This window comes from Vitis riparia, chromosome 19, assembly GCF_004353265.1.
Source record: "Vitis riparia cultivar Riparia Gloire de Montpellier isolate 1030 chromosome 19, EGFV_Vit.rip_1.0, whole genome shotgun sequence".
In the NCBI taxonomy this organism is placed as follows: Eukaryota; Viridiplantae; Streptophyta; class Magnoliopsida; order Vitales; family Vitaceae; genus Vitis; species Vitis riparia.
Window position 1 is genome coordinate 24,748,430 of NC_048449.1, and position 25,132 is coordinate 24,773,561.

At 34.7% G+C, this 25,132-nt stretch overlaps 2 protein-coding genes across 7 annotated transcripts; both read left to right on the plus strand.

Moving 5' to 3' along the window:
* The first annotated feature begins 92 nt into the window (after positions 1-92).
* Positions 93-13,672, plus strand: LOC117909620 (succinate-semialdehyde dehydrogenase, mitochondrial-like). Of its 2 annotated transcripts, none has more exons than XM_034823697.1 (20): positions 93-199; positions 1,460-1,573; positions 2,471-2,570; positions 3,192-3,240; positions 6,190-6,277; positions 6,390-6,500; positions 6,887-6,949; positions 7,106-7,216; positions 7,938-8,003; positions 8,121-8,198; positions 8,279-8,356; positions 9,902-9,968; positions 10,288-10,373; positions 10,662-10,694; positions 10,788-10,820; positions 11,521-11,621; positions 12,609-12,694; positions 12,814-12,920; positions 13,001-13,078; positions 13,279-13,672. In XM_034823697.1, exons 2-20 carry the CDS (start codon positions 1,466-1,468, stop codon positions 13,309-13,311), a joined length of 1,476 nt encoding a protein of 491 aa, XP_034679588.1. In that variant the 5' UTR covers positions 93-199; positions 1,460-1,465; the 3' UTR covers positions 13,312-13,672. The 2 variants fall into 2 exon arrangements, with proteins under 2 accessions (XP_034679588.1, XP_034679587.1); XM_034823696.1 differs by having other exon boundaries at positions 145-241.
* Positions 13,673-13,907: 235 nt separating this feature from the next.
* On the plus strand, positions 13,908-25,132 carry LOC117909619 (succinate-semialdehyde dehydrogenase, mitochondrial-like). 5 transcript variants are annotated; one of them, XM_034823694.1, is made up of 20 exons: positions 13,908-14,482; positions 15,306-15,455; positions 16,232-16,331; positions 16,872-16,920; positions 17,215-17,302; positions 17,421-17,531; positions 18,227-18,289; positions 18,432-18,542; positions 18,976-19,041; positions 19,152-19,229; positions 19,316-19,393; positions 20,576-20,642; positions 21,431-21,516; positions 21,714-21,746; positions 21,831-21,863; positions 22,004-22,104; positions 23,985-24,070; positions 24,284-24,390; positions 24,471-24,548; positions 24,871-25,132. In XM_034823694.1, the coding sequence occupies exons 2-20, from the start codon at positions 15,348-15,350 to the stop codon at positions 25,018-25,020; spliced, it is 1,593 nt and encodes a 530-aa protein (XP_034679585.1). In that variant the 5' UTR covers positions 13,908-14,482; positions 15,306-15,347; the 3' UTR covers positions 25,021-25,132. The 5 variants fall into 5 exon arrangements, 4 of the variants coding, with proteins under 4 accessions (XP_034679585.1, XP_034679584.1, XP_034679586.1 ...); XM_034823693.1 differs by having other exon boundaries at positions 15,342-15,455; XM_034823695.1 differs by lacking the exon at positions 13,908-14,482 and adding an exon at positions 24,719-24,765 and having other exon boundaries at positions 15,019-15,455; positions 24,871-24,961.

Consider the following 25,132-nt stretch of genomic DNA (forward strand, 5'->3'; position numbering starts at 1 on the left):
TTGGAAATGAATGTGGGCCCAATGACAACTTATCAGCAGGCCCACACACCTTGCATCATGGCACTATAACAGTGTTATGACTTACAGGTCTCAACTATTGTTTATTGGTTTCTGAAGGTTTTCCTCAATCTGGGTTTCATAATTTGCTGCTCATCTGCCATTTTTATAGGCAGAATTTCTTGATTCAGCTGTGATTTATGTGGGTTTTTCTCTGCGCAGTGTGTTCATGCTTATATACACAGTATTTACCTAAGTTTGATTTCTCTGCTTCTTGTTGTTTCGCTTGAATTTTGTACTCTTTTCTCTATGTGGTGTTAAGGCCAAGATTTTTATGATGTTTTTCAGTTTCAGACCATTGTAGAAATTTTGGGTTTCTGTTTGATTGCTTTCAATGCGTAAACTTGATGGTTCTATGTCTAAATGTAGAAAATTTTTGGGGTTTTATTTTATTGGTTTTCATGCCTAAACCTATTGAGTCTTAAGTCTAAATTCAGAATTTTTTTTTTTTTATCAGATTCAATGCCTAATTTACTGGGTTTTAGGTATATAGATCAAATCCATTCTAGAAATTTTGGGGTTTTTTTTATTGGTTTCAATACTTAAGGTTCAAGGGTTTTAGATATAAACATAACATGATTATTTTCTATGAGAAGAAAATTATACCATAAAAAATAAAATAAAATAAGTTAAAATTAATTGTGGTATTGTGATTTTAGGTTCATTTCCCCTGCTAATAATGAAAATAAGTGTTTAGTTTTAATTTTTTTGGGGGTATTTTTTGTTTGGCTTTGAAGTCTTTGAGATCTAAAGAGAGCCTAAGGGAAACAAGGAAAATATGTTGCACTGAACTTTCAGTCTTGAACTTTTGGTCTTGAACTTTCCACCAAAGTCATATAATACCAGTTTTTTTCCATTGTTCTTCAACAAAAAGAAAAATGTATTATACCAGTATTTATTTGTAAATTTACTTCACCTTGTTTTACTATTGTCTGTGTTCTGCTATGAGCATAGTTTTGGCTTCATTTGTGTGTATCAGGAAACATTGTTTTGGGTTCTTTTGACAAAAAATGCTGCTATATCTTTTATTGTCTGGCTTAAGATCGATGGCTTGTATGTAATGTTGTGTTCAATTCCTACATATTGGCCAGAGCTTTGTAAATCTAAAGACTGATTTAGTGGTGTGGCATTTTCTTTGTCTACTTAGAACCGTAAGATGCTAAAGTACTGCTTACTGATCTTTTCCTCTACTGAAAAGGACTGAAGTTGTCTTTTTACATTTTTGTTGCTGTTTTCCTTGTCCTTTTTTGTTTGAGGTTGTGCGCTTTTAATAGTAAATGTCCTTTTGTGATTCTTTTCCTTTCTATGCTTAGGTGAATTCATTTTGTGTGTCTAGTATTTCTTTTCAATAAGTATTCTCAGTATCTAAATGCAACTGATTGAAAGTGGTTTGGATGGTTAGATAAGCATGGATCCACAAAGTGCTATAGCTCAAGTTAAGAGGGCTGGTCTTTTTCGGACCCAGGGCCTTATTGGAGGAAAATGGATGGATGCTTATGATGGGAAGACTTTTGAGGTTTGACAGACTTTTTCCTGTTGTCCTTTCCATTTCTTACAACAGCAAATAGTGCACCCTCTTCCTTTGATCCCACAGATCCCTGGATGATTTGCATGCATGCAGACTATGTAGTGAATTGTATCAAATGTTGGAACTCCAACCGTAATGAGTAATTTAGAAAATTTTCTTATTCATTGAAGGAAAAAATGTGAGCAGTAAAAAATTGGTCTTAAAAACAGTTAGAAGAGGGTTGCAAGAATTGTCAACTCAACAAAGTCTTATCCTATCTACTTAATGTTGGCTATTCAACATGACAGAGGATACGGCCTCAGATTTAGCTCAGCATTGAACACTAACTTGTCCAGTTGATCCCAAGTGGCTGGGATTTAAATGTTTTGTTGAATTGAGCTGAATACGTATTCAAGAAATTACTATTTGGAATTTGTTTTTTGCTTGCTTTTTGTTTTGTTGTATGTTATTTGGATTGAATTGAGCTGAATGGCCTGGATTTTGTCTAATCTCTAATCCATATTATTGTTGAGCCAAATATTGGAACTTTGCATATTTTGAAATGTCAATATGGCATAGATGTAGAATTCTTAGGCCTTTGCTATAAACCTTAAACCTCTGTTTTTTGTACTTACTTCCATGTTTTGAGCCTTTCTTTGATTTCATTTTATATATAACAATAATAATGGAAAAAAAAGGTGAGAAAAACAGCTATTTGTTTCAATGTTTAGCTCTTTGCTATTTTAGCTAAAATACTAGGGGCCCCTTTTACTCCCAAGAGACTTCAAATAGAACTTATCACCGATTCACTTCTGCTTTTTTTTTTTTTTTTTCTTTTAAATCAGTTATGGCAATATAATATATAATATACTTATCAGACACTAAAGGTGTTTCATTTCATGGCAGGTCTACAATCCCGCAACCGGTGAAGTTCTAGCTAATGTTGCGTGCATGGGTAAGAAGGAGGCCAATGATGCGATAGCTTCAGCTCATGCTGCATTCACTTGTAAGGGATTTTTTTGCCCATCTACTGTGTTTATGTGATCTCCTAGAAGAAAAATATCTTGTGCATTTAGCATATTTTATTGAACTTGCCAATTGAACCTTGGCCTTGTACTTCCTATTTTCTTTAAAAAATACATTTTACAGAGTCTTGTAACACATTGTAATGTAACCAATGGGGTGTACCATAACACTTCTGTGTCTAATTATAAAAACCGCTATTTGGATAGAGCATTACACCTCTCACAGTAATATGAACTTAATCCATACCTGCAGTAGGTATCTATAACATATCTGTATGCGTCATAGATTAATGTAATGGAAAAAGATATATTATTAGTTGCTAATACTTAATATGCTTCTAACATAATAAAAGATGGGCTATGAAATGGAGGTATCGTAATTGCATATATGGTATTTAATGGTCGATGAGAAAATTGTTACAACGAGTTGTGTTTTGGTGCATGCTGTACATGATACATAGTGTAACCTCATTTTTAGAAGAAACTTTGAGAATTTAATTTTCTGGGTAATTGAATTCTATGTTTAAATTATGTTGTATCATTTAAAGTTAACAAATTATATTTATGATCTGCAATCTATTTGTGGTCCGTTATTTCTTCAGCTTGGAGCAAACTTACTACCACTGAAAGGAGCAAACTTATGAGGAAATGGTACGAGGAAATTGATATCCTGTGATCTTTATTAACTATATATTTGCTTTTATAATGTTTTGAATGATCCATTGATCTGAGCTTGTTTGAGGAAGCTTTTCCAATATAGTGAACTGTGAATGTTATTAAATAAGTGACACAAAGAAGTTGTGTTGTGCATCATCATTGCATTGGAAATGTTCTTGAACCTAAAACAAAAAATTAGGGAAAGAGAACTATGAGTATTAAACCCAATAATTAATTAGAAACACTAGGATGGTATATATTGTGGGTTTATATCCTAACAATTTAAGCTTTTAGGAAAGTTGTATGCAACCACAAATTTTGTATTAAAAAATAATTGTAGAGTATAATCTTTGTGACAATATTCTTTACAAAAGAATATTTTTCCTCTGATTCATTCACTTTGATCACAATTCAAAAAACAACAATGCAAAGGGTTTTTTTGTTTTGAAGATCAATCGAGGGCTTCGAATGACTTGTTCTTGAATGACTTTGTTGCAAGGTGAAGAATATGTGTGTAGTACTTATGCAATTCTTGGACTTGTAGGGATATTTTGTAATGTTTTTAGAACTAGACCGATTATTGAATTGAAAAAGTTAGTGGTTCACGGTTTAGCGGTTAGAATGGTTTAGTGGTCGATCGGTGGTCGAACCGTAGTTGAACCAGTGACGTCATAAATATATAATTTATATATTATTAAAATTAAAAATAATTTTTTAAATATATATATTAATAAATTAAAATTTTAATAATATTTATTTTTTATCTTGGATATTATCAAATATAAATATAAATATATTAATATTTTAAACTTTATTAAATGGAATACGTATAATATTTAAATGTGGATATATTCAAAATGAAAGAAAATTTAATTATTTTATTTTAACTAATTTTATAATTTCAGAAAATATATTTTATTTTATCCGATATTATAAATCTTTTTAGAAATAGATAGATTTTTTTTTTTTTTTTTTTTCCAGACTTAGTATCGATTTGTGTTGTAGCCAAGTGGTGCTCTATAATTTTTGCTCAGTTGAGGTCTGGGGTTCAAATCCCTAAAGTAGATGTTATTACATTGATTTTTCTTTAGACTGAAAATAGCAGCAATCCCACATCGGTTGCAGATGAGGATAATGGTGCCCTTATTAACACAGCTCATTCAAGCCATTTGTGAACTTAATGGGCTCAAAGGTGCAGCCCACTAAGGTTGTTAAAGTGTTTGGGTTTTGCTGAAAAACCATTAAAATGTAAAGGTTGGGCTAATTAGGCTTTCACTTAGGCCCGGAGGGGAAGGCTGGACTGTGTTTGGATGAAAGAAAATAGAGGAAGACTGGGCTGGAATTGAGTTGTGGTTCATAAAGAACCGCCCAATCCAGGCGGTTCATCGGTCTAACTGCTGGTTTAGGCGGCTTGTGGCTGGTTCTACAACCCAACGATTTAAAGGAGAGGGCCAAACCGGAAAGACCACCGGCCAGCGGTTGGACTGGTTGGATCGGCTGGTCCGGTCCAGTTTTCAAAACAATGATATTTTGTGAAGCCTTTTTATCTTTGTAAAGCCTTTTTTCGCACGTGAAGTTGTTTTTCTAATCTTCTCCATTAAAAGGAAGCCATCATTATTTATAGATGAAGTTAAAAAATTAAATTTGACATCCCTAAGATTTGGTTGCTTAGTTTAAAGAATTTGGTTCATTGATTTTAGCAACTTGTCTCCTTCATTAAGGAAATTTGCCGATAAGAGAATATTTATTTTTTAATTCTCTTTTGACTTCGATTGGACAATTTGTTTTATTTATTTAGGAAAGTTGCCAATAAGAGAATATTTATTTTTTAATTCTCTTTTGACTTCAATGGGAAGATTTGTTTCCTTTATTTAGGAAATATGTCAACAGGAAAATCCTTTTTTCTAATTCCCTCTTCACTTTAAATATTTTATTTTATTTTATTTTGAACACTTAATTTTGTAGCCTTCCAAATTTCGTTACATGTCACCTTTTGAGTTGTATGTTACGTCTTTAACATGTAAGACCCATCACTTGTCAAGTTGAAATTTTGTTGAACTAAGGAGTCACAATTTTAAAGACCAATTTAGTGGTAATTTAATCCACTAAAATTTTTTATGTCTACAAATATTATTTAAGAGCTATCGTTAACTAGAAGTGTTGAGTTTGAGTCTCTCCTACTATTTATTCCCCTATTTATTTGTTGATAATTCATAATTTTTGTCTTTTCCCATATTGTACCCTAGTATCCATTGTAGCCTTTTAAGGAAAGTTGGTGGCCTAAAAAGTATCAATAATAGGCATAAAGCATTGTTTATAAAATATGAAGTAGCACTGAAAAAAAAAAAGACATATGGGTAGCTTTCATACACTTTTAGCTATAAGGGTTTTAGAGATGGGTCTAAGACTTAAAAGTTTGTTTTCTATCCGTATCAAATGACAGCATTGTTTTTACATCTAGGAAAAGCATGTTTGATCATTTTTAAGCATCCATTGATTTATTTACTTATTTTTGTTTAATTTGGGTAAAGAGTGGAAAATAAGAAATATTGCAAAGAAAATGAAGAGAACTAACACTTGCTTATGCATTTGCATTTAACATGTACAGTTTTGAATATATTGCTTTCCTTTAGCATCTTGTTATGGTCCCTCGGCATAAGGCAACATTTAGGAGTTTGAGTTTTAAAATTCCAATCTTAGCTTTTTGGAAGAAGAATTTGAACTTAGTGTATCATTTTGCTAGTAATCCTGGGATTGATGCTGTTTAGTTTTTTTTTCCATAAAGATGAATTTTGGAGTTGGATCATGTGCCTGCATTTACTGTAGTTAAGTGTCGCTTGGTGCTTTCATATTGGAAAATCTCTTTATTTAATAGTGTCAGTTTCTGTGAAAAATTAGACCCATATCTATTTTTTATGATATCATATCTGCATGCAATTGAAGGTACAATTTACTAATTGCCCATCAAACTGAGCTTGGTCAACTTATAACACTGGAGCAAGGAAAACCTGTAGCGGAAGGCTATAACGAGGTATGCCCTTCACACCTTTTCTTTGAGAAATCTTTAAGAGTAGGCTCACTGCATAATTTTTCTTTCCTCAACATCAATTATCTGCAACCTATGACACTAAGGAAATTCACAGGTCTTGATTGGGGCTGGTTGTTTGGAGTTCTTTCTTGAGGAAGTGAAGCATTGTTATGGTGATATAATTCCACAAACACAAGCAGATCGCCGAATGTTTGTTTTAAAGCAGGTGAAGCTGTGGCTTTCTTTGTCTTAATTGCTTAAACAAGTAATTATTTCAAACTTTTCTCTTTATCTTGAGATGCCTCCACAAACATGGTTACATACTTTGGGTCTCAACATCATATGTGACAATGTGCTGTTTAACCTTGCAATGCCCAAAACATTGGAATTTGATAATGATATGTGAAGGACATGGGTTTTAATGTCTATGATAATTTAGCCTGGTTCTGTACTGGTTCTGTACCTCCTTTTACCACCACTATCTAGACAGTTGAACCTTAATGATTGTAGCTATCTAAGGACTTCCATGGGTATATTAAACTTCCTAATGCCACTCATTTTCATGCAATTTCTTATTTTCTACTGTGGCCTTATGAATTTCCATTTTTGCAGCCTGTAGGTGTTGTTGGTGCAATTACTCCCTGGAACCTTCCATTGGCTATGGCTCTTCGGAAGGTGTGTTAAATCTAGGTCTATTACAGTACAACTAGACAATGGGGCAAAATGATATAATTCTGTATGTCGTGTTTTCTTGAATTAGATAACCTATTTGATCCATGAATATTGTGTCATGCCATGCTAAAAAAGATGTCTTTTTCACATTTTTATCAGGTTAGTCCTGCCATGGCTTGTGGCTGCACAGTGGTTATAAAGCCCTCTGAATTAACTCCATTGTCAGCCTTAGCAGCAGCTGAACTTGCTCTTCAAGCTGGAATTCCACCGGTAATCTCATGTCTGTTTTAAGATGGAATTATTGTTATGTGACTTGGAAAGTATCTAGATATTGCAGATTTGGAATTGTTCTTGAAATTTTTATGTAAGAAAATTCAGAAGCACAAATTGGCTTGGTCTTTGGGGGGTCCATTGGCCTTACCTGTACCATATCATCTGAAAATCGCTGTGTAGCAGAACTGTTAAGCTGGTTTTCAATAAGAAAGCTTTTTAGTTTCAGTTTGATAGAAAGAGTGGAAAGTTTCAAATCATTTAGCATGCACGGGATCTTTAACTGTAATGTTTTTTCAACTATACCATTATGATTAAACTACACAAGACAATCACACTGCTACATTGGCATGATGTAGTCATCATTATAGCCTACATATCATACTATTGCTAGATAACCATGGATGAGAAATAGAATAAGGAAATTTTACTATAATCTATTTTGACAGTCATGTGGTTACTAATTTTTGAGAAGGCATGAGCAAGTGCATGGTTCTGTTTCTGATTGTGTTATTTCTCCAGTCACAAACTATTATCCTAGTTTCTGCAACTCAGTGAAGTATCTGAATCTACTTGGTGTACCTTCTAGTTGATATTTTTATGTATTTTCAAAAGAATACCAGTGCTCCAATTGTTTTTGTTTTGTTCTTTTCCTGGGTCATTTCAATAACTTTTGTTCCTTCATTCATTTCTAATGGTTTTTGATCTTTTAATCTTTTAGGGTGTTTTCAACATGGTCATGGGAATTGCCCCTGAGATTGGGGATGCCTTCCTTGCAAGTCCAAAGGTATTGTGCCTGTTCAAATGGAGGAATTACTTTCCTAGTGTAAACCTCCATGTCGAGGTCCTGGGATATCCAGAATGATACGACAGTACTCGTTAATGCTTTTAACAACTTATTCAGGTTAGGGTGATCACTTTTACGGGCTCAACAGCTGTTGGGAAGATGTTGCTGGCTGGTGCTGCTCAGACTGTTAAAAAGGTATGCATAGTTGAATTTGTTCAGAAAAGAGACTTTACAAATCATTATATTGTTAACTGACTCCAATCCCAACTTTCTAGACATCTATGGAACTTGGCGGTAATGCACCTAGCATGATATTTGATGATGCAGACTTGGAGGTGACCGTGAAAGGACTTGTAAGTTGTCATCCAGATATACTGATTCTAATATTTTTGTTCCATACTAGATGTTTGCTGAGTTCCATGAGCACTTGCAGTTAGAAAATCAAAACCGGCCTGAATCTTGATTGGCATTGGCAAAATGCTCATTGTGTGCTTGATGAATTGCTTTGAGATACTGTGTGGATTGGCCTTTTCTTATTAAGACAAGGGGCTGAAGATTTTCATGCAAAGCTCTTCTATGCCCTTTAACAGTATGTGCCTCAATCATCTGTTTGAGAAAACTAAAAAACCTAATAAGTTTGATTTATAATGTGGATATTTTTCAAATATTGTTTGCTCATTTATTGGAGCTGCCAAATTATGAAGTGCACTGTAAACTTTTGGAGCTTCCAACCATTTCCATGTGTTCTAAATTAGTTGAAAATACATTAGTTTTTTTTTTCCTATTGATAGTCAATCATTGAGGGTAGCTTTGGACCACAGAAGCTGCATCAAATATGAACTCTTGGAACTCTAGAAAATTTTTCTCAAGATTGATTATTGAATTTCTGATCAGTGGATTGACTGATTACAAATATCTTAAACTTTGAATACCTTCTTCCTGCCTCTGACCTCAATGTGGAAACCCTTTTCTGCAATAAATTGTCCTTTTAATCTTGCTTTGAAGTTCTCTAGCAACAGAAATGCTACTGAAAAAGGAGCAGAAACTTCCTCTTCTTCCATGAAATGCAATCCTTCAACTCCCCTTATTAGCCAAAGGACGAGCCTTTTCAATACTGGCTCTTCCATTATGCTTTTTTTCACATTAAATAGTGCATCATTGCCTAGAGCAATCAGTTGCTAAAAATCCCTTAATTCCTGACCTGTGGCAGTTTGTCTTGTGAGTTTGTGAATATGGACTGAAACACCAGTGATACAGATCTCACTTTAAGTTCACGGTTGTGTAGGTCTAGAAGTCTTAGGTCATGCATTGACATAGATCTATCTTTTTTTACCATATAATTCTGAACCGGGAATTAAGGATTTACTAGATGAGCATGAGATTGAGGATTAAAACACTTGTCTGGGTATTCCACAACAAAATGGTTGTGTTAAAAATAAAAATTCCCTGGATGCTGCTCATGCTTCTTTTGACATTGTAGCTCTTGAATTAAATAATATCTCAAATGATAAAATTTAAAGCTCTTTTCGGGCTCATGTGTCTTGAGTCTTGACTAATCCCTTTATCTATTGAATATACTATTAAGAAGGTCATAAACTTTGTTGTTTTGGATCTAGAGTGAGATGTGCTTTGGATATTACTTGGCTGAATATGCTATTTTTCCTGTCTAAAGTATCTCTCTTCAAGGGAAGATGTCTCTAATTTCTGCTTCTGAATGTATTCTGTCTTTCAATTGCTTGTGGTATTTGTGTGATATGCACTGTAAATTTTTCATTAAAGAACAAGCAGAAGACATTGGACTTTGTTATTCTGTTTGATGTCATTTCTGGCTGTCGGTTTCAGCTCACCATGATCATTGTGGTTCTATTTAACTAAAACATGCAATCCATTGTATGCAGATGATTGTGAAATTCTTTAATTGTGGACAAACATGTATTTCTCCGAATAGAATATTGGTACAAGAAGGTACAGTGAAAACAGTAAATATTTAGTCTACTGCTTTTTTTTTTTCTTTTTGGTGGATACAGAGTTGTATTTCATTCTACATCAAACTAACCATTGATTGTTAACTAATACACTAAGTGAATCCTCATATTAGAATACTGTGCCTACCAACATAGCAGTAAAAGCACATCATGTTCTCATCGATGCTGAAAAATACTATTTACTTTTGGTCCTAAATTGGTTCATTCATGCTGAAATTTCTTTTATAAATTTCTGGTTTCTTCACTATTCTTTCAAATGTACATCTTTAGTGGATTTCTACTTAGTATTCATTATGCAGGTATTCATGATAAATTTGCAGCTGCCCTTACAAAAGCTGTCCAGACTCTGCGAGTTGGGCATGGCTTTGATGAAGGTGTGACCCAGGTAGTCATTGATTCTGTTTTCTTTTCTAGTCCTTAAGATGATTGTTTTGTGGGTCTTCCCATCTATGTAATTCTACAGTTTCTACTTGGTTTTTTGATAGTCATACTCATCAATGGCACTATGTTGTTGGCCAATGAAAAAATATAATGAACTCATTTATCTTCCTTATTACATGAGCTTCACATAAATTAGTACAGATATATCGCTTTTATATTTTCACACTTGAGGGTTGTCTCCCTCATGGTAGTTGATGAGTGCCTTTTGAGTTTACCCGTGCATTTTTCACAGGGCCCACTGATTAATCAAGCTGCATTGCACAAGGTTAGTTTTGTTCTCAACTTTAGTTTCCATCAAGCATTTGTTCCTGGTATAGGCCTCTATTAAACCATTTGGCCCTTTGGGATTTAATGTCAGATTGAGGCATTGGTTGAAGATGCTGTCTCACAGGTTTGTTCTCTCACACATAACATTGGAAAATGTTAAGCTTTTATTCAAAGGATATTACTTCATATGTTGTTAGCATTCTATGGCTTCATTTTTATGAAAGTACTATAAAATGGTGCACGACCTCATTCGATTGCAGTGTAATTTTTTTCCTTGTATGCCTCCATCACTCAAACATGTTAAATAGCTTAAAAAACAAAAGCTATAGGATATATGTTCATCTTAATAGAGTAATAGCAGGTACAATAAAGGTTCTAACTTGAAATACACCTGAAGATCAATAAGAAACATTGATGAAGAGAATAATACAAGAAATAGGCCACCCAACATGACAACTAGAAACGCATCAAGTCCTTGGGTCTTTTTGAGCTTCCAACTCTTGGTACGAGTATATACAATTTTTTCAAAAATAAATTTTTGTCTCCATTGGGAATTGAACCTGAAAACGACACTTAGATCCCATGAAAATTTTATCTGCAACAAAATTACTCCAATAGTTCTGTTTTCTTTCATCTCTCATGCTGTATGATTCATGAAGAAGGAAGAGGAAAACATGATAAAATAATACATACTTCCTCTTTTTCCCCTTTTTGCTTAATATTTCTAGATTTTTTTCCATTGCAAATAAATGCTGACACACTTTAAGAGGTATAAAAAAAATTTTATGCTTCATTTCTGAAAAATGTATGGTTGCTTTTTGAAGGGAGCAAAAGTCCTCGTTGGGGGTAAAAGACACAGTTTGGGATTGACTTTTTATGAGCCCACAGTACTTGTCGATGTCACTAGTGATATGCTTATATCAAGGTAAGCTCTAAATTCCAAACAATATCCCATAATTAAACTATTAGTGTTAAGTATAGATTTTTGTGCAAAGTTTCTCATGGATCAGGAAGTAATTTGATCTTTATTGCTATTGTAGCTGGGCCATGAAATCCAGAATGCTGAAATTTTTAGTAACTTATTGGAAGGCACTTGTTAGAATTTCATGTTTTTGCACAAACTGATTCCATGAGTTGGAGGATAATTTTCTTATTTTTCTATCATACTATACTATGATTTCTTCTACTTTCTCAACTATTTCATTCCAAGGTCCATTGCCATAAATCCTCATAGGATGACCCCATAAAAAGATGTCTTGGTGGAATTTTGAAGTACTTGTGCAGTAAAGATTGTACCTCCCTTTCAGAAAATGGATTTTTGTGATTTTACTGAGAACCTTGCTGAGAACAGGCTTGAGAAAGTATAAACTTTGCGGATTATGTTGGGAAACAGGAGTGGAAATTCTGCTTATTGAACTTAAATCCTGTCTAAGAATTATAGGGGCAACTCACAGAAGAATTTAGAAACAGAATATCTTTACAGGCCTTCTTAGACCACATCTTATGCAGAGTGTTACTTTGCTGTTAATAGTCTTTCAAAGGGCTTTTCAGCAGCGATCCTTTCCCTCACTGATCTTTAGCTTCTTTGGTATAGCTCGGATCTTAGAAAACTTGTCTGTAAAAGAACTTTTCTCCAAGGATTGAAGAATATCAATTGGATGCTAGATGTGAGAATGTCTATACCATGTAGATTCCATTTTTTGGCCAGCACTGTAATTTTCATTGCGGTTTTTATGGAGATAGCTAACTACTATATGATTCCCCCAACTTTAGGTGGTAATGGGGTCTCGGATTGATTTAAAGGCAGCTCTCTTTCTTTCTTCTCTTCTTTCTTTTAAACCAAATCATGAGATTGCTTAAATATGTTGGTTTTATTTGGTACTATGCTATATTTAAATTTGTCTTTCCTCAGTACCGAAATATTTGGACCTGTTCTAGCCCTGCAGCGATTTAAGACTGAGGAGGAAGCTATCCACCTTGCAAATGACAGTAATGCAGGTTTGTTTTCCAGCCAGGCCCATGCATGTCCAATCAACAAACCTAGAATTCTCAACTACTAGCAAGAGGGACTGAAGTAGACTTATAAGCACATACTAATTTTTCATATACATATGCAGGTTTAGCAGGCTACATTTACACAGAGAACTTGCGTCGCTGTTGGCGTGTCGCTGAAGCTATTGAATTTGGAATTGTTGGTGTCAATGACGGATTAATTCCAGCAGCGGTGAGTCTTATATCCTGAATCAATAAACAAGGAAAGATTAAGATTAAGATTAGCTGAGTGACCATGTGCCTTCATTGCAGTGTGCTCCATTTGGCGGGTTTAAGCAGTCTGGTCTTGGACGTGAAGGATCCAAGTATGGGTTGGATGATTTTCTAGAAGTAAGTACATAAACAAATGCATGCCCCTTTCATGACCTGCTTCATTAAAGAATTACGATTATACTTTTGGATAACTCCTTAGTCGATATAATCCAAGTATGAACCAACCTGTTTCCAGTTCTACAACACAATGCATTCGTTTATCCAAGTGCAGAAGAAGCATCATATACTAAGGCATTCCTTTAATCCTTTGTTTGCAGATAAAATATCTGTGCTTGGGAAATATGGTGTAATTTTACTGGAGCACGTCTCAACTTGATGGAAGAATGAGGAATAAGCTGCTGATGGTTTCCTCCCACATGAAGTATTCGAATAAATCCATGCAGACTAGCACTGGGTGTCTTCATTTTTGTTGCACAACTTTGAGCTTTTGATGCTTCTGTTAGCAGTCATTGTAAAACATTTTTCGGTTCCCTTCTTTTCTCTTTCTTTAATATTTTTCCTCATCTTGCTCTATAGTCCAAACAGAAGAAAGCAATTTTCCTTAACATGATTTTTGCTTTTCTTTGTGTAGTAGTTGTTGGGAACCAAACATTGTCTAAGTGTTGGAAAGTGATCTTTCTTTGATCAATGTGGGATCTCACATTCACAAAAGAGGTTTTGGAGGAGAAGGCTATTTGAAAATTTTCCATGCATAATTCTATTTCATATTCATGCATTTTAATCAGGTGATGAATGTCAGAGACTCAACGTGCCATGGAACATTTTTTAAAAGCTTAAGAAAACACTTCCTAACATATCAAATCTTGGGCTTAATTCATAATAACTTTTAATAACAAAAAAATTCATTTAAAATAATTTCAATATTGTTTTTATAGTTGAGGATCGTATTACAATATCGAAATGTAGGTTTTCGAAAGGTATAAAAACGGTATCATCAAAGCCTGAAGCACAGCCCAAAAGCATATATTCCAACCCCACACCTAAGACTATATGCAAAGCACAGAAAAATTCAAGAGGATGCTGTTCTCTTTTACACCCGCTGCCAACAGACTGGGTACCTTTGCATGAAAACCATGCAAACATATAAACATAAGACTTGTAACAGTCAAAATAAGGAGGCTTTAGAAGAAGACTAGAAGCCAAAACAGCAGGAACAGAAATCCATGCACACCTCACATGGACCTTCCTTGCTGTCATTCTCTCAAGCTCTCATTCCACTAATGTGTGTCAGAGTATCAGACTCCACCTACCCAGCTACAAATTCCAACTTCAGTTCATTGTTGGGAGTCATCTTCCAATTTCCTTTGCTGTATTGTGTGAATCTGCTGTTCATATGAATATATATAATAAGATTGGGATGTGGGGTGTGTTGATTTCAGTGTGTTTGGCTCAATTTGTGTGGTTCTTGAATCCTGTAGTTTTACTTGGTGAACACTTCTCTGTGCAGTGTAGTGATAACTGGTAAGCATATTTTTATATTTCATTACTGTTTGCAAAGGTTCTATCTCTCTGTTTTCCTGTTGTTTCCTTTGGAATTTGTATTCTCTTCTCTGTATAGTGTTTGGTTTGAAGGAAAGATTATCTGATGCTTTTAGTTTCCAGTCAATTGTAGAAATCTAAGGCTTTCCTTTTTTCTTTTTTCTTTTTCCCCGTTCCAATGCCTAAACTTCTAAGGTTTTGAGTATCGGTTCAGAAACTTTGGGGTTTTTATTTTGGGTGTTTTTTTTTTTTCCCTTAAGTGGCTTCAATACCTAAATTTCTTGGTTTAGGTGTGTGTATACGGAACTTGATTAAATTTTTTTAGTAATCTAGGGGTTTTTTGATGGGTTTCAATGCCTAAATTTCTAGGGTTTTAGGTATATATAAATATATGATATCCTTTTTAGAAAATCTGGGGTTTTTATTGGTTTAAATGCCTAAACATTTGGTTTATTTATTTATTTATTTTATTATTATTAGTCTCAATGCCTAAACTCCTTAGGTTTTACTCTCATGTTGCATATTGTTGCTCAGCATCACTAGATTGGTTCTGAAAGGTTGTCTAAGCAATTTCTAGTGGCTTGAGTTGTCTAAGTACAAAACATGTAGTAGCAACATTTTGTGTTGGTCCACTTAATCCTGGACTAGAGATATTTCAACTGCACTTAGAATAGTAAAATGCTAACATTTTCTTAATATATTTCCTGTATAAGGACTGTCAATATTACTTCATATTTAGTGTTTTGATGGTTTTCCTCATACTTCAATGGTGAATTTGTTTTCAATAAATATCCCAAACATTTAGACGCATATGATTGAAAGAGGGTCTTTGGATGGCTAGATAAAGATGGAAGCACAAAGTGTTATAACTCGGTTTCAAAATTCTGGTGTGTTTCGGACCCAGGGCCTTATTGGAGGAAAATGGACTGAAGCTTATGATGGCAAGACTATTCAGGTTTGACAGAACTTTTACTTCTCTTTTTATTTCCTAACACAACAAACACTGCCTCCAAATTTCTGTATGTGATTGCATGTAGAACATGCCGGAGGTCGGTGCCAAGTATCGGTGTTGTAACTGTAATGAGTAATTCAGTAAGTACTAAAGTAATGACTGAGTACATGACCTTAGATTGTGCTTGTAAAAGAACCAATTTGTGTGGTTGATTCAACCAACTGGGATTTAAATCTTTTGCTGAATTGAGCTGATTAAACATTGAGGAAATTGTTTTGATTTGTTTTTTTGTTCGCTTTTTATTTATTTTGTTGATTACCTAATTCTATCCATGAACCTTTGGTCTATTTCGTTCAAAAACCATTGTTCCACAGAAATGATGGCGCAGAAGGGGTTTCTCTGATATCACATTGTTCCTTAGGCCTCTGTTTTAAAGGATTTTTAGGATATCCCTCATGATCTTTTACTTCATGATTGGGTCTGCTATGGTTAATGGATGTTTGAGTGTTTGCCTAGGCTGAGGTTTTTGCTAACCTCTTCGGGGACATTGGCTATGAACCTCTGTCTGTGTCCTCCCTCTGAGTCTTGTTCCTTTCTTCGATATTTTTTATTTATCTCAAAGCTAACAGAAAAATTCAAAGGTTGCCCTTTTTCTCAGAGAGACTTGACATTGATTCCCTTCTGTCTGTTTCTTTTCCATCAATTCATTATTCCTTTATTGATTTCTACCATGTGGCGATATGCATGTCAAACACTAAAGGTGTTTCATTTAATGGTAGGTCCACAACCCTGCTACTGGTGAAGTTATAGCAGATGTTCCATGCATGGGTCAGCCTGAGACAAACGATGCGATATCTTCAGCTTATGAGATGTTCAATTGTAAGGGAATTGTCTTTTGGTGCCTGTTGTTCATGATACTGGATAAAAATTCATTCTTAGAAAGAAACATTTAGGATTTTTTTTATATTGCTTTAGTCCAAGACACTTTTGAAGCTCCCTGGTTGGTTGGCATGTGTACAGAAGATTTTGAGAAAAATGAGGATGGTATCATCTCAGCAGCAATAGGCAGACCTGAATTGGACAATATATATCTAGAATTGAACCAGAATCGGTTCATTGACATCATTGAACACAGCTGATGTTTCAATAGTATTTATCATTCCTTCTGTTTTGTTTGTTGTTTCAAGAACCAATGGAAAGACTGACAGGTTGTGGATAAAATAGTGAAGAAGCAAGAGGTGGAAAGCGAGTAAACAATTTTCAATTAACATTTCCTTGAAATGTTTAATATTTATAACATAAATAAGCAGCAATTTGTCCATTATTTTTATGTATGATATCGCTTACATAAGAAATGATTTTACTTTGCAAATTTGTATATATATGATCTGCCTTCTATTTGAAAATATGTCCCTGCAGCTTGGAGCAAAGTTACTGCGATTGAAAGGAGCCAATGCCTGTGGAAATGGTATGAGGAAATTAATATACTGTGGTCTTTATTGACTATAGATTTGCCCTTACAATGTTCTTGAATAGTCCCTTGATCCAAGTTTCTGATCTTGAAGTTGGGTTTTGAAATTCTAGTCTGAGCTTTTGGAAGAAAATTTTGCATATATTGTAACCTTTTATTATCAATCCCTTGGAGTTGCTGTCCTTTGAAGCTTTCGTACTTGAAATGTTTTTTTGGAAAATATTGCGTCAGTTCCTGTGAAAATTTTATGCTCATAAGTCTTTATGGTATCTTCTCTGCTTATAATTGAAGGCACGATTTACTCATTGCCCATAAAGAAGAGCTTGGTCAACTTATAACACTAGAGCAAGGGAAACCTCTAAATGAAGCCATTATTGAGGTATGTCATTCACACCTTTGCTTCAAGAGATCTTGAGGAGTAGGATCACTGCATATTTTTCACTATTCATCATCAATTGTCTGCAACATATGATAATGGAAAGTCACTTAATTTACAGGTCATCATTGCGGCTGGCTACCTTGAGTTCTTTGCAGAGGAAGCAAAACATGTATATAGTGATATAATTCCATCGACAGTAGCTGATTGCCAGTTGTTTGTTATAAAACAGGTGAAGCTATGGGTTTTTCTTTGTCTTGGTTCTGTATAATTGCTTAAACAAGTAATTAGTTTGATCTCTTCCCTTAAACTTAGATATATCTATTGAACAGGGTTACATGAATGGCTGTAGATATCTTATATGACTATGGGTTGTTTGTGAAAATGTCTAAAACATTGATGTTTAACAATGGTACAGAAAAGGACTCAGGTTTCAGGGTTTGGAATAATGTGGCCTGGCTTGTGTGGTAAGTGGGCAGGATGGGAAGGTTCTAGATTTGATTCCGTGTAATAAAAATAACGTTTCTTGTTAAACTACTTATCAACTCAAAAGTTTAAGCTGTTAGCCAACCTCCAAGTTCAGTTCTCGAGCTTTAGTTAACACTCGGCTAATAGCCTCAATAAATGCAAGTTCAATAAATGGGGAACAAATAAGGGTAAGAAAGTTTAAGGTGTTAGGTAACATTTAATTCAATTGTTTAGAAAAGTCTATACCAAGCCTTGGACCGATCTTCTTATGACCAATATTATTCTGTGAAACTCTCTCTGCTGTTATGTGTTCTTTGTACCACCTCTGTGTTGACTCTTGTTATAGCTTTTGATGGACAGTTCTTGCAATGGCTTCATTAAAATTCCTGATGCCAATCATTGTCACGCAATTTCTTACTTCCTAATCATTACCATGGCCTTTTCAAATGTGTTTTGCAGCCTGTTGGTGTTGTTGGTGCAATTACTCCATGGAACTTTCCGTTGGCTATGCTTACTCAGAAGGTGTGTTAAACCAGGTTTATTACATTTCCACTACAAAATGAGGCATAATTTGGAATTCCGAATGCAGTGTTTTTGTGAGCAGAAAACTTGTTTAATACATGACTATCATGTTAACATGACGTTGGTTTCACATGTGTGTCAGGTTGGCCCTGCCCTAGCTTGTGGCTGCACGGTGGTTTTAGAGCCCTCTGAACTTACACCCTTGATAGCCTTCGCAGCAGCTGGGCTTGCGCTTGAAGCAGGAATACCATCGGTAATCATTATTATATCTATATAATATTCTTTTTATTGGTTATCATGGAATTTGTACTCATATCATTTTGTTCTGAGATGGAAATTTTGCTATGCAACTTGGAAAATATATATAGATTGCAGATTTGTTACCAAGCTCAAAATTTTTATGCAAAAAGATATTGGCTTCGTGTTTGGGGAGCCTTTTATCCCGCCTGTTTCATATATCAGTAAACGGCTATGGCTGTACAGAAAGAACTCTCAAGCTGATTTAGGCTCCCTAAAAAGGCATTGAATCAAAGACATGTTCAAAGAAGCCATTGGGATTTTGAATTTTCTATACAATATCGTTTTCAATAAGAAAGCTTTTTTTCCCCTTTTGTTTCCTGTGATATCTCCATAAGTTGTGTTCATTTGTTTCTAATGATTTTTTTTTTTATCTATTTATCAATTAGGGTGCTCTGAATGTTGTCACGGGAAATGCTCCTGACATTGAGCATGCTTTACTTGCAAGTCCAAAGGTATTTTAGCTGTTGAAATAGAGGAATCATTTATGCAACATCTTTGTGAATGTCATTGGATGTACAAACAATACAACATTAGTAGCTCATACTTCTAAGAATTTTTTCAGGTAAGAAAAATAACATTTACAGGCTTGTCAGCTGTTGAAAAGAAGATAATGCCAGGTGCTGGTGAGACTCTTAGAAAGGTATGCATAGATTATCAGAATTTTCCAGAGAAATGAGCCTCTAGAATTCATCATGTCATTAATTTCCTTCAATCATGACTTTCTAGGTATCTCTTGAACCTGGCGGTAATGCACCTTGCATAGTTTTTGATGACACGGACCTGGGCGTGGCAGTAAAATCAATTGTAAGTCAGAGTAATACACAGAAAGTGATCTGGATCTTGATGGAATTGATATTATCCTCATCAATATCTGATATATAGCTTTGGGATAGTGCTTGGGTTTGGCCTTTTCCTTTGAAAGAGCAGTAGCTGAAGATTTTCCATCTCTTTATTTTTCTTTTAGTTTTTCCTTTTTCAAAGTATGCACTTCTTTGGCTTTAACAATATATACAATGTAACTCTTTAGAGCTTCCAACAAATTTTCCCTTTCGTTATGTTCTGAAACTTAGAAATTAAGGTTGAAAATAGATCACACAGGGTAAGTTCAGATCATTTGAGCTGCATCAAATGTGAACACTTGGAACTCTATAGAAATATGAAAGGTGCCAACAGTCTTATTCTTAAGATTGACTACTGAATTTCCTGTTGACAGTTGTGCACAAGTGTTATCAACTTTTGATATCTTCTTCCGGCCTCTGAACTCACAATGGAAACCTCTTTTCCACGCAAAGTTGTTTTTATCTTGCTTTGAAGTGCTCTGGCGGGAAACCACCAGTGAGAATGGAGCAGAAACTTCCTCTTCATCATTGGAGTATAATTCTTCGACTCCATTCATAGCTGAAGGATGACCCTCTTTGCCTCTGGCTCTACTGCTATGCTTTATTCCCAATAAATATTCTCCTACATTTGTCTTATGTTGTATTGCTACTTCTTTCTTCACGACTGTCTAGCATAAAGAAGAAAGACTCTTCTTAATAAGGTAGGATTGGAAGCAGGGTGCAGTAGATGTTCTAACAAAAAAATCACATAGGTCTGCTTTTTTGTTAGGCCTTCACAATGGTACTATTCTTCTACTTTGAAATGCTAAATGTTTAATGTTTCTTTATTTTGGTCTTCAAGCAAAAAGTATATGAAATTAAGACTGGGGCTTAATTTGTCCTCAGCTTTTATGCAAAAGAGTTCTCTCACTATCTTATGATCGAATTGCAGTAGCAAATGAAATTTTACTCATTTCAGTTCTCACTTTCATGACTCCCTTTGTTGAGTATATGCTGAAATGATATTTAGCCCATTAAGAGTTATATATTCTATGCTCTGCATGTAAATGGGCATCATTTTGTATGATAACATTTCTATATTCTAAGTTTCAGTACACCATTATCATTGTCGTTTTGTTTAGCTAAAACATGTCATCTATTATTGCAGCTGGCCGTGAAATTCCATAATAGTGGGCAAACATGTATTTCTGCCAATAGAATACTTGTGCAAGAAGGTACGGTCAAAGCATATTTTTACTATAAATTCATATTTTTTTGGATTTGTATTTCATTCTACATTCAGCTATCTATTGATTGTTATTAAGTAATACACTTAGTGAATCCTCATAATATGTGGGCTAATGTGGGTCTTATTATGCTCTATCGTATGACTTCCTTGCTAAGATCGATAGGGGATTTAGTTACCATAACTTGCAACTCCAAAAGGATCCTTGGCACAAGAACTGTTTCCAGCCATACCAAACATGACTTAACCTTTCATTTTGGTTCATGAGATAATTAATTTATTTCTCAACCAGAGATGGAAATGTAAACCACACATTTTCAAGTTTAACTTTATTAAAATTGAAGTGTATGATGGTGCAGCTTTGTAGAATTTACATGCTTCTAGTTGATCCAAGGTTCTTCCGTTTTATTTATTTATTTATTTTTGATAAGTGTTCTGCCGTTTTATTTATCATCATTGTACAACCCATTTTATTACCCTTATTGCACTATATTTTTTAATTTTAGTTGGGGATTCTATTAGCCATCATGCAGTCCCAAATGAAGAATCATTTATGGATACGCGTTTGTATCATGTTGACATTTTTATTGCTCGAAATGCACGCTCAATAGCTCAAAAATGATTTAGATTCTCATCGATGCACAAAATGCTTTTAGTTTTTGCTCCTGTACTGGTTCATCCATGCTGAAGTTTCTCTTCTACATTTCTGGTTTCTTAATTTTCCTTTCAAATGTAAATTCTTTTCTGGGGGGGATTGACTGAGCCTCCATTGTTCAGGTATTTATGAAAAATTTGCCGCTGCTTTTTCTAAAGCTGTCACGAGTCTGCAAGTTGGGGATGGGTTTTGTGAAGGTGCGACCCAGGTAGTCATCCATTCATTTTTGTTTCTAGTTTCTAACAAGATTCCCTTGCTGGTCTTCTTATTTGTGCACACCAATGCTGAAGTTTCTGCCTAGTGTTGTCAATATTTATTAATGTCACCATGTTCTTGGGGATGATATTTGCAAGTGATTTTTGAGTTTTAACAATGATAATTTTGAGTTATCCGTTCATTTTCCAGGGTCCACTAATTAATGAAGCTGCAGTGCAAACGGTTAGTTATGTTAATTTCCATCTAGCATTGCTCCTGGTATAGTCCAGTAACAAACCATTTGGCCTCTTTGGGATTTTATGACAGGTTGAGTCATTAGTTCAAGATGCTATCTCAAAGGTATGTTTTTTCTCATCTCTACCATTGAAAAGTACCTTACAATTGGAATAAATGAGGACACCTTTCTCAACAGCAAAGCAAATTTTTTATGCAATAACTCCAATAATCCATCTCTGAAAAATATATGATTGTTATGTAAGGGAGCAAAACTCCTCCTTGGGGGTAAAAGACACAATCTGGGGATGACTTTTTATGAGCCCACAGTAATCGGTGATGTCAACAACAAGATGCTTATATCAAGGTAAACTCTACCGTCCAAATGATATTCCACAATTGAATTGTTGGCATTCAATTTAGGTTTGTTGAACAAGTTTGTTGGTGAATGGGGTTGCAATTGTTATTGATGTTAGACTATATATCAATTTGATAAAAGAGCTTAAACTTTTAGGTAATGGGCTGACAATGTATACCATGGATTACAGATGAATGGATGGGGAAATAAATGAATAGAGAGACTCGAACTCAAACCCTCTAGTTGATCATACCATGTTGGTAGCATCAATTTGACCCAAAATCTTATAATGGACCCATGGACCCACGATATAGAGGAGGTTAACTCTAGTCGCGTTAAGAGTGTAATATTCTGTAGTTCGACTTTTATTAGGACTATAACATGAACACAAATTGTGAAAGGCAAAATTTAGCAATATTAGAAGACACTTGGTAGAATTTACTACTGCAGAAATTTATTATTGATTATGCCCCTGCTACACAAATAAGTGAAACTGTATTAGCAAGTTGGCAGACAATTTGCTTGTTTTTTCAATGATATTGTTCTGATTTTTTCTTCTCATTTCTCTATTATACCATTGGAGGTGCCAACAGATAGGAAAAACCAATGGCTGAACTTACAAGCCAAAAGTTGGTGCTTACAGGAAAATTCTGTTGGTCTCCTAGGTTTCCAAATGGCTTCTTGCAATTTTCTTGGGGATTTTTGTCAAGAATAGGCTTGTATAGGTATCGATTGAACTTGATTGAGCTAATAAGAATAATTGCAGGTCAAAAAGTTGCTAAAGCAGTTGAGGTTTGTAGATTTTTGTTTCTCAAGGAAAATGTGGGAGTCAGGTGGGGATGATATCCACAGCGTGTTAGAGAAATACACTTGATGTAGTCCACTTATTAAATGCATATCCTCTCCAATGACAGAGATTGATCAAACTCAGAATCCAACAATTTGAAGGGGTGCTAAATGAAGAATACACAAGTTTCATTGAAAATACAAGAATTCTTTTGATCGAGGATTTGAGAAGTGAGGGGGTGATATAGGGATATTTATGAAGAAAGTAGAAATAGACCTTATGCCAAATGGTATTTTGCTGGACTGGGGCATGTGTAATCACTCTTCTACATATTCTCGTGAATAGGCTTTTGAAAGGAATCATTTTCTTCACTTCTCTTTTGCCTCTTCATTACAGCAACAACTCCAGGAGTTTTATGTTACACCCTCCTTAAACGACCCCTCCCTTGAGTATTTATTGCTAGGCAAAACTTTCTAGATACAAAGACAAGCTTATTATTCTCTCCACACTAAGCATTAAATGACCTTGAGATGGGAGCCTCCTTTAGATGGTTGGAATATTCTGAAAGCGTCAAGAGGAGTCAAGAGACCTCTAGCCTTATCCAAAGTTAGGTGGAAGTCCTTTGAGCAATGTAGAGAAATCTGAAGAATTCTTTGTTGCTTGGGCATAGCTTGTAAGCCTAGCAGAGTCTAGGCTGTTCTACAATTTTCATTGGTTAACATTAACCCCAAAGGGTTCCAAAGAGTTCTATGGTGTTTATAAATAGGTGATAGCCTTATTTGGCTAAGTCATCGAGTACTTGATAGCAATCAAGGCTTGTAAAGCATATTTGTGAAATAATAGATCCATTCATTCTTCCAAACTGTAACTGTGGCTTTGCTCACATCTAACTTCCTTGTTGAATGCTGATTTAGTAACTTCAAGTATGTCTAAATAACACACGTATTGCTTAAGAAACACCAAAATTCGTGACATTTGTCTCTAGAAGAGAACTTTTTTCAAATGATTAAAAATTACAACTTAGGTATGGAAGGTGGAGTATTTAAACCATATGGTTTCCATTTTGTTGCTAGTACTCTTATTTCAATTGTTCTCACATCAGGAACAAGATATGTGGACCTATTGCTGCCCTTCTACGTTTTAAAACCGAGGAGGAAGCCATCTGCATTGCAAATGACACTGATGAAGGTTTCTTTTACATGCCACATTAGAACCATACCACACATTATATTTTTCTCTTGGAAAGCACATCACAGTGTATCTGGTCAAGTGAATCTAGAAATCTCAGTTAATAGCAAAATATGGTCTTAATCATTCTCCCAAAGGTCATGGTAAATGGATTTATGAAAAGGATATCCATCTAGACTTATAATCATGTGTTTTTCATGACACATGTTGCAGGTTTAGCTGCCTATATTTTCACAAAAAACCTACAACGATCTTGGCGTGTCTCTGAAGTTCTTGAATATGGACTTGTTGGTGTGAACGAAGGATTAATTCCGACAGTGGTGAGTCTTATACTGCATGTAGCAATGAATAAGCAAGCAAATATTTAGATTAGCTGAATAGTTGAATGCCTTCATTACAGATGGCTCCGGTTAGTGGGTTTAAGAATACTGGTCTTGGACAAGAAGGATCCAAAAAGGGCATGCTTGAATATCTGGAAGTAAGTATATAGAAAATATCTCCTTTACCAAAGAACTATTTGATTTTCTTGATTTGAGGAAAAAAAATTATGATTCTAATTTTTGAAAATTCTTTTGTCCTTTGTTAGAGTCAAAACTTTTCAATATGTTAGTCCTTTTCCACTAACATTCCTGCACTCCATGGTTGCAGTTAAAATATATATGTTTGGGAAATATGAATAATATCTGATTGACAAGGTCTGTATTCTTATTATAACAAGTTTCCAACACAAATTGGAAGTTATTACCTTTTTTCAATGTCCTTTGCATGTTGTCATGACGAGTATGATTTCACAAATGCAGGTCATAACAAGAGAAAGAGTTAGGAATAAGTGGTTTTGCACAATTGTAATCTATTCAAATGTGTGTAGACTAGCTTTGAAAAACTTTGTGGTTTGTTGTAAATGTTTATGGTTTTGTGTTCTAGTGGATGGTATTAGTTCTCAAGCTTAAGCTTTAATATGATCTTCACATACAAAGCCTCCTTTCTTCATTTGTAAGTCTGCAAGGTCACCCACATTTTGTATCACAATTTTCATAATCTAGGTGGGTGCTTTTTGCAAAA

Bases quoted from the DNA above. Each gene is read 5' to 3' on its own strand.
- LOC117909620 (XM_034823696.1), top strand. The intron at 8,004-8,120 runs GTATTGTGCCTG...CAACTTATTCAG, and splicing joins CCTTCCTTGCAAGTCCAAAG to GTTAGGGTGATCACTTTTAC. The intron at 10,374-10,661 runs GTAGTCATTGAT...CATTTTTCACAG, and splicing joins TTGATGAAGGTGTGACCCAG to GGCCCACTGATTAATCAAGC.
- LOC117909619 (XM_034823694.1), top strand. From the start codon at position 15,348: ATGGAAGCACAAAGTGTTATAACTCGGTTTCAAAATTCTGGTGTGTTT. The intron at 18,543-18,975 runs GTAATCATTATT...TTTATCAATTAG, and splicing joins TTGAAGCAGGAATACCATCG to GGTGCTCTGAATGTTGTCAC. The intron at 19,394-20,575 runs GTAAGTCAGAGT...CTATTATTGCAG, and splicing joins GCGTGGCAGTAAAATCAATT to CTGGCCGTGAAATTCCATAA.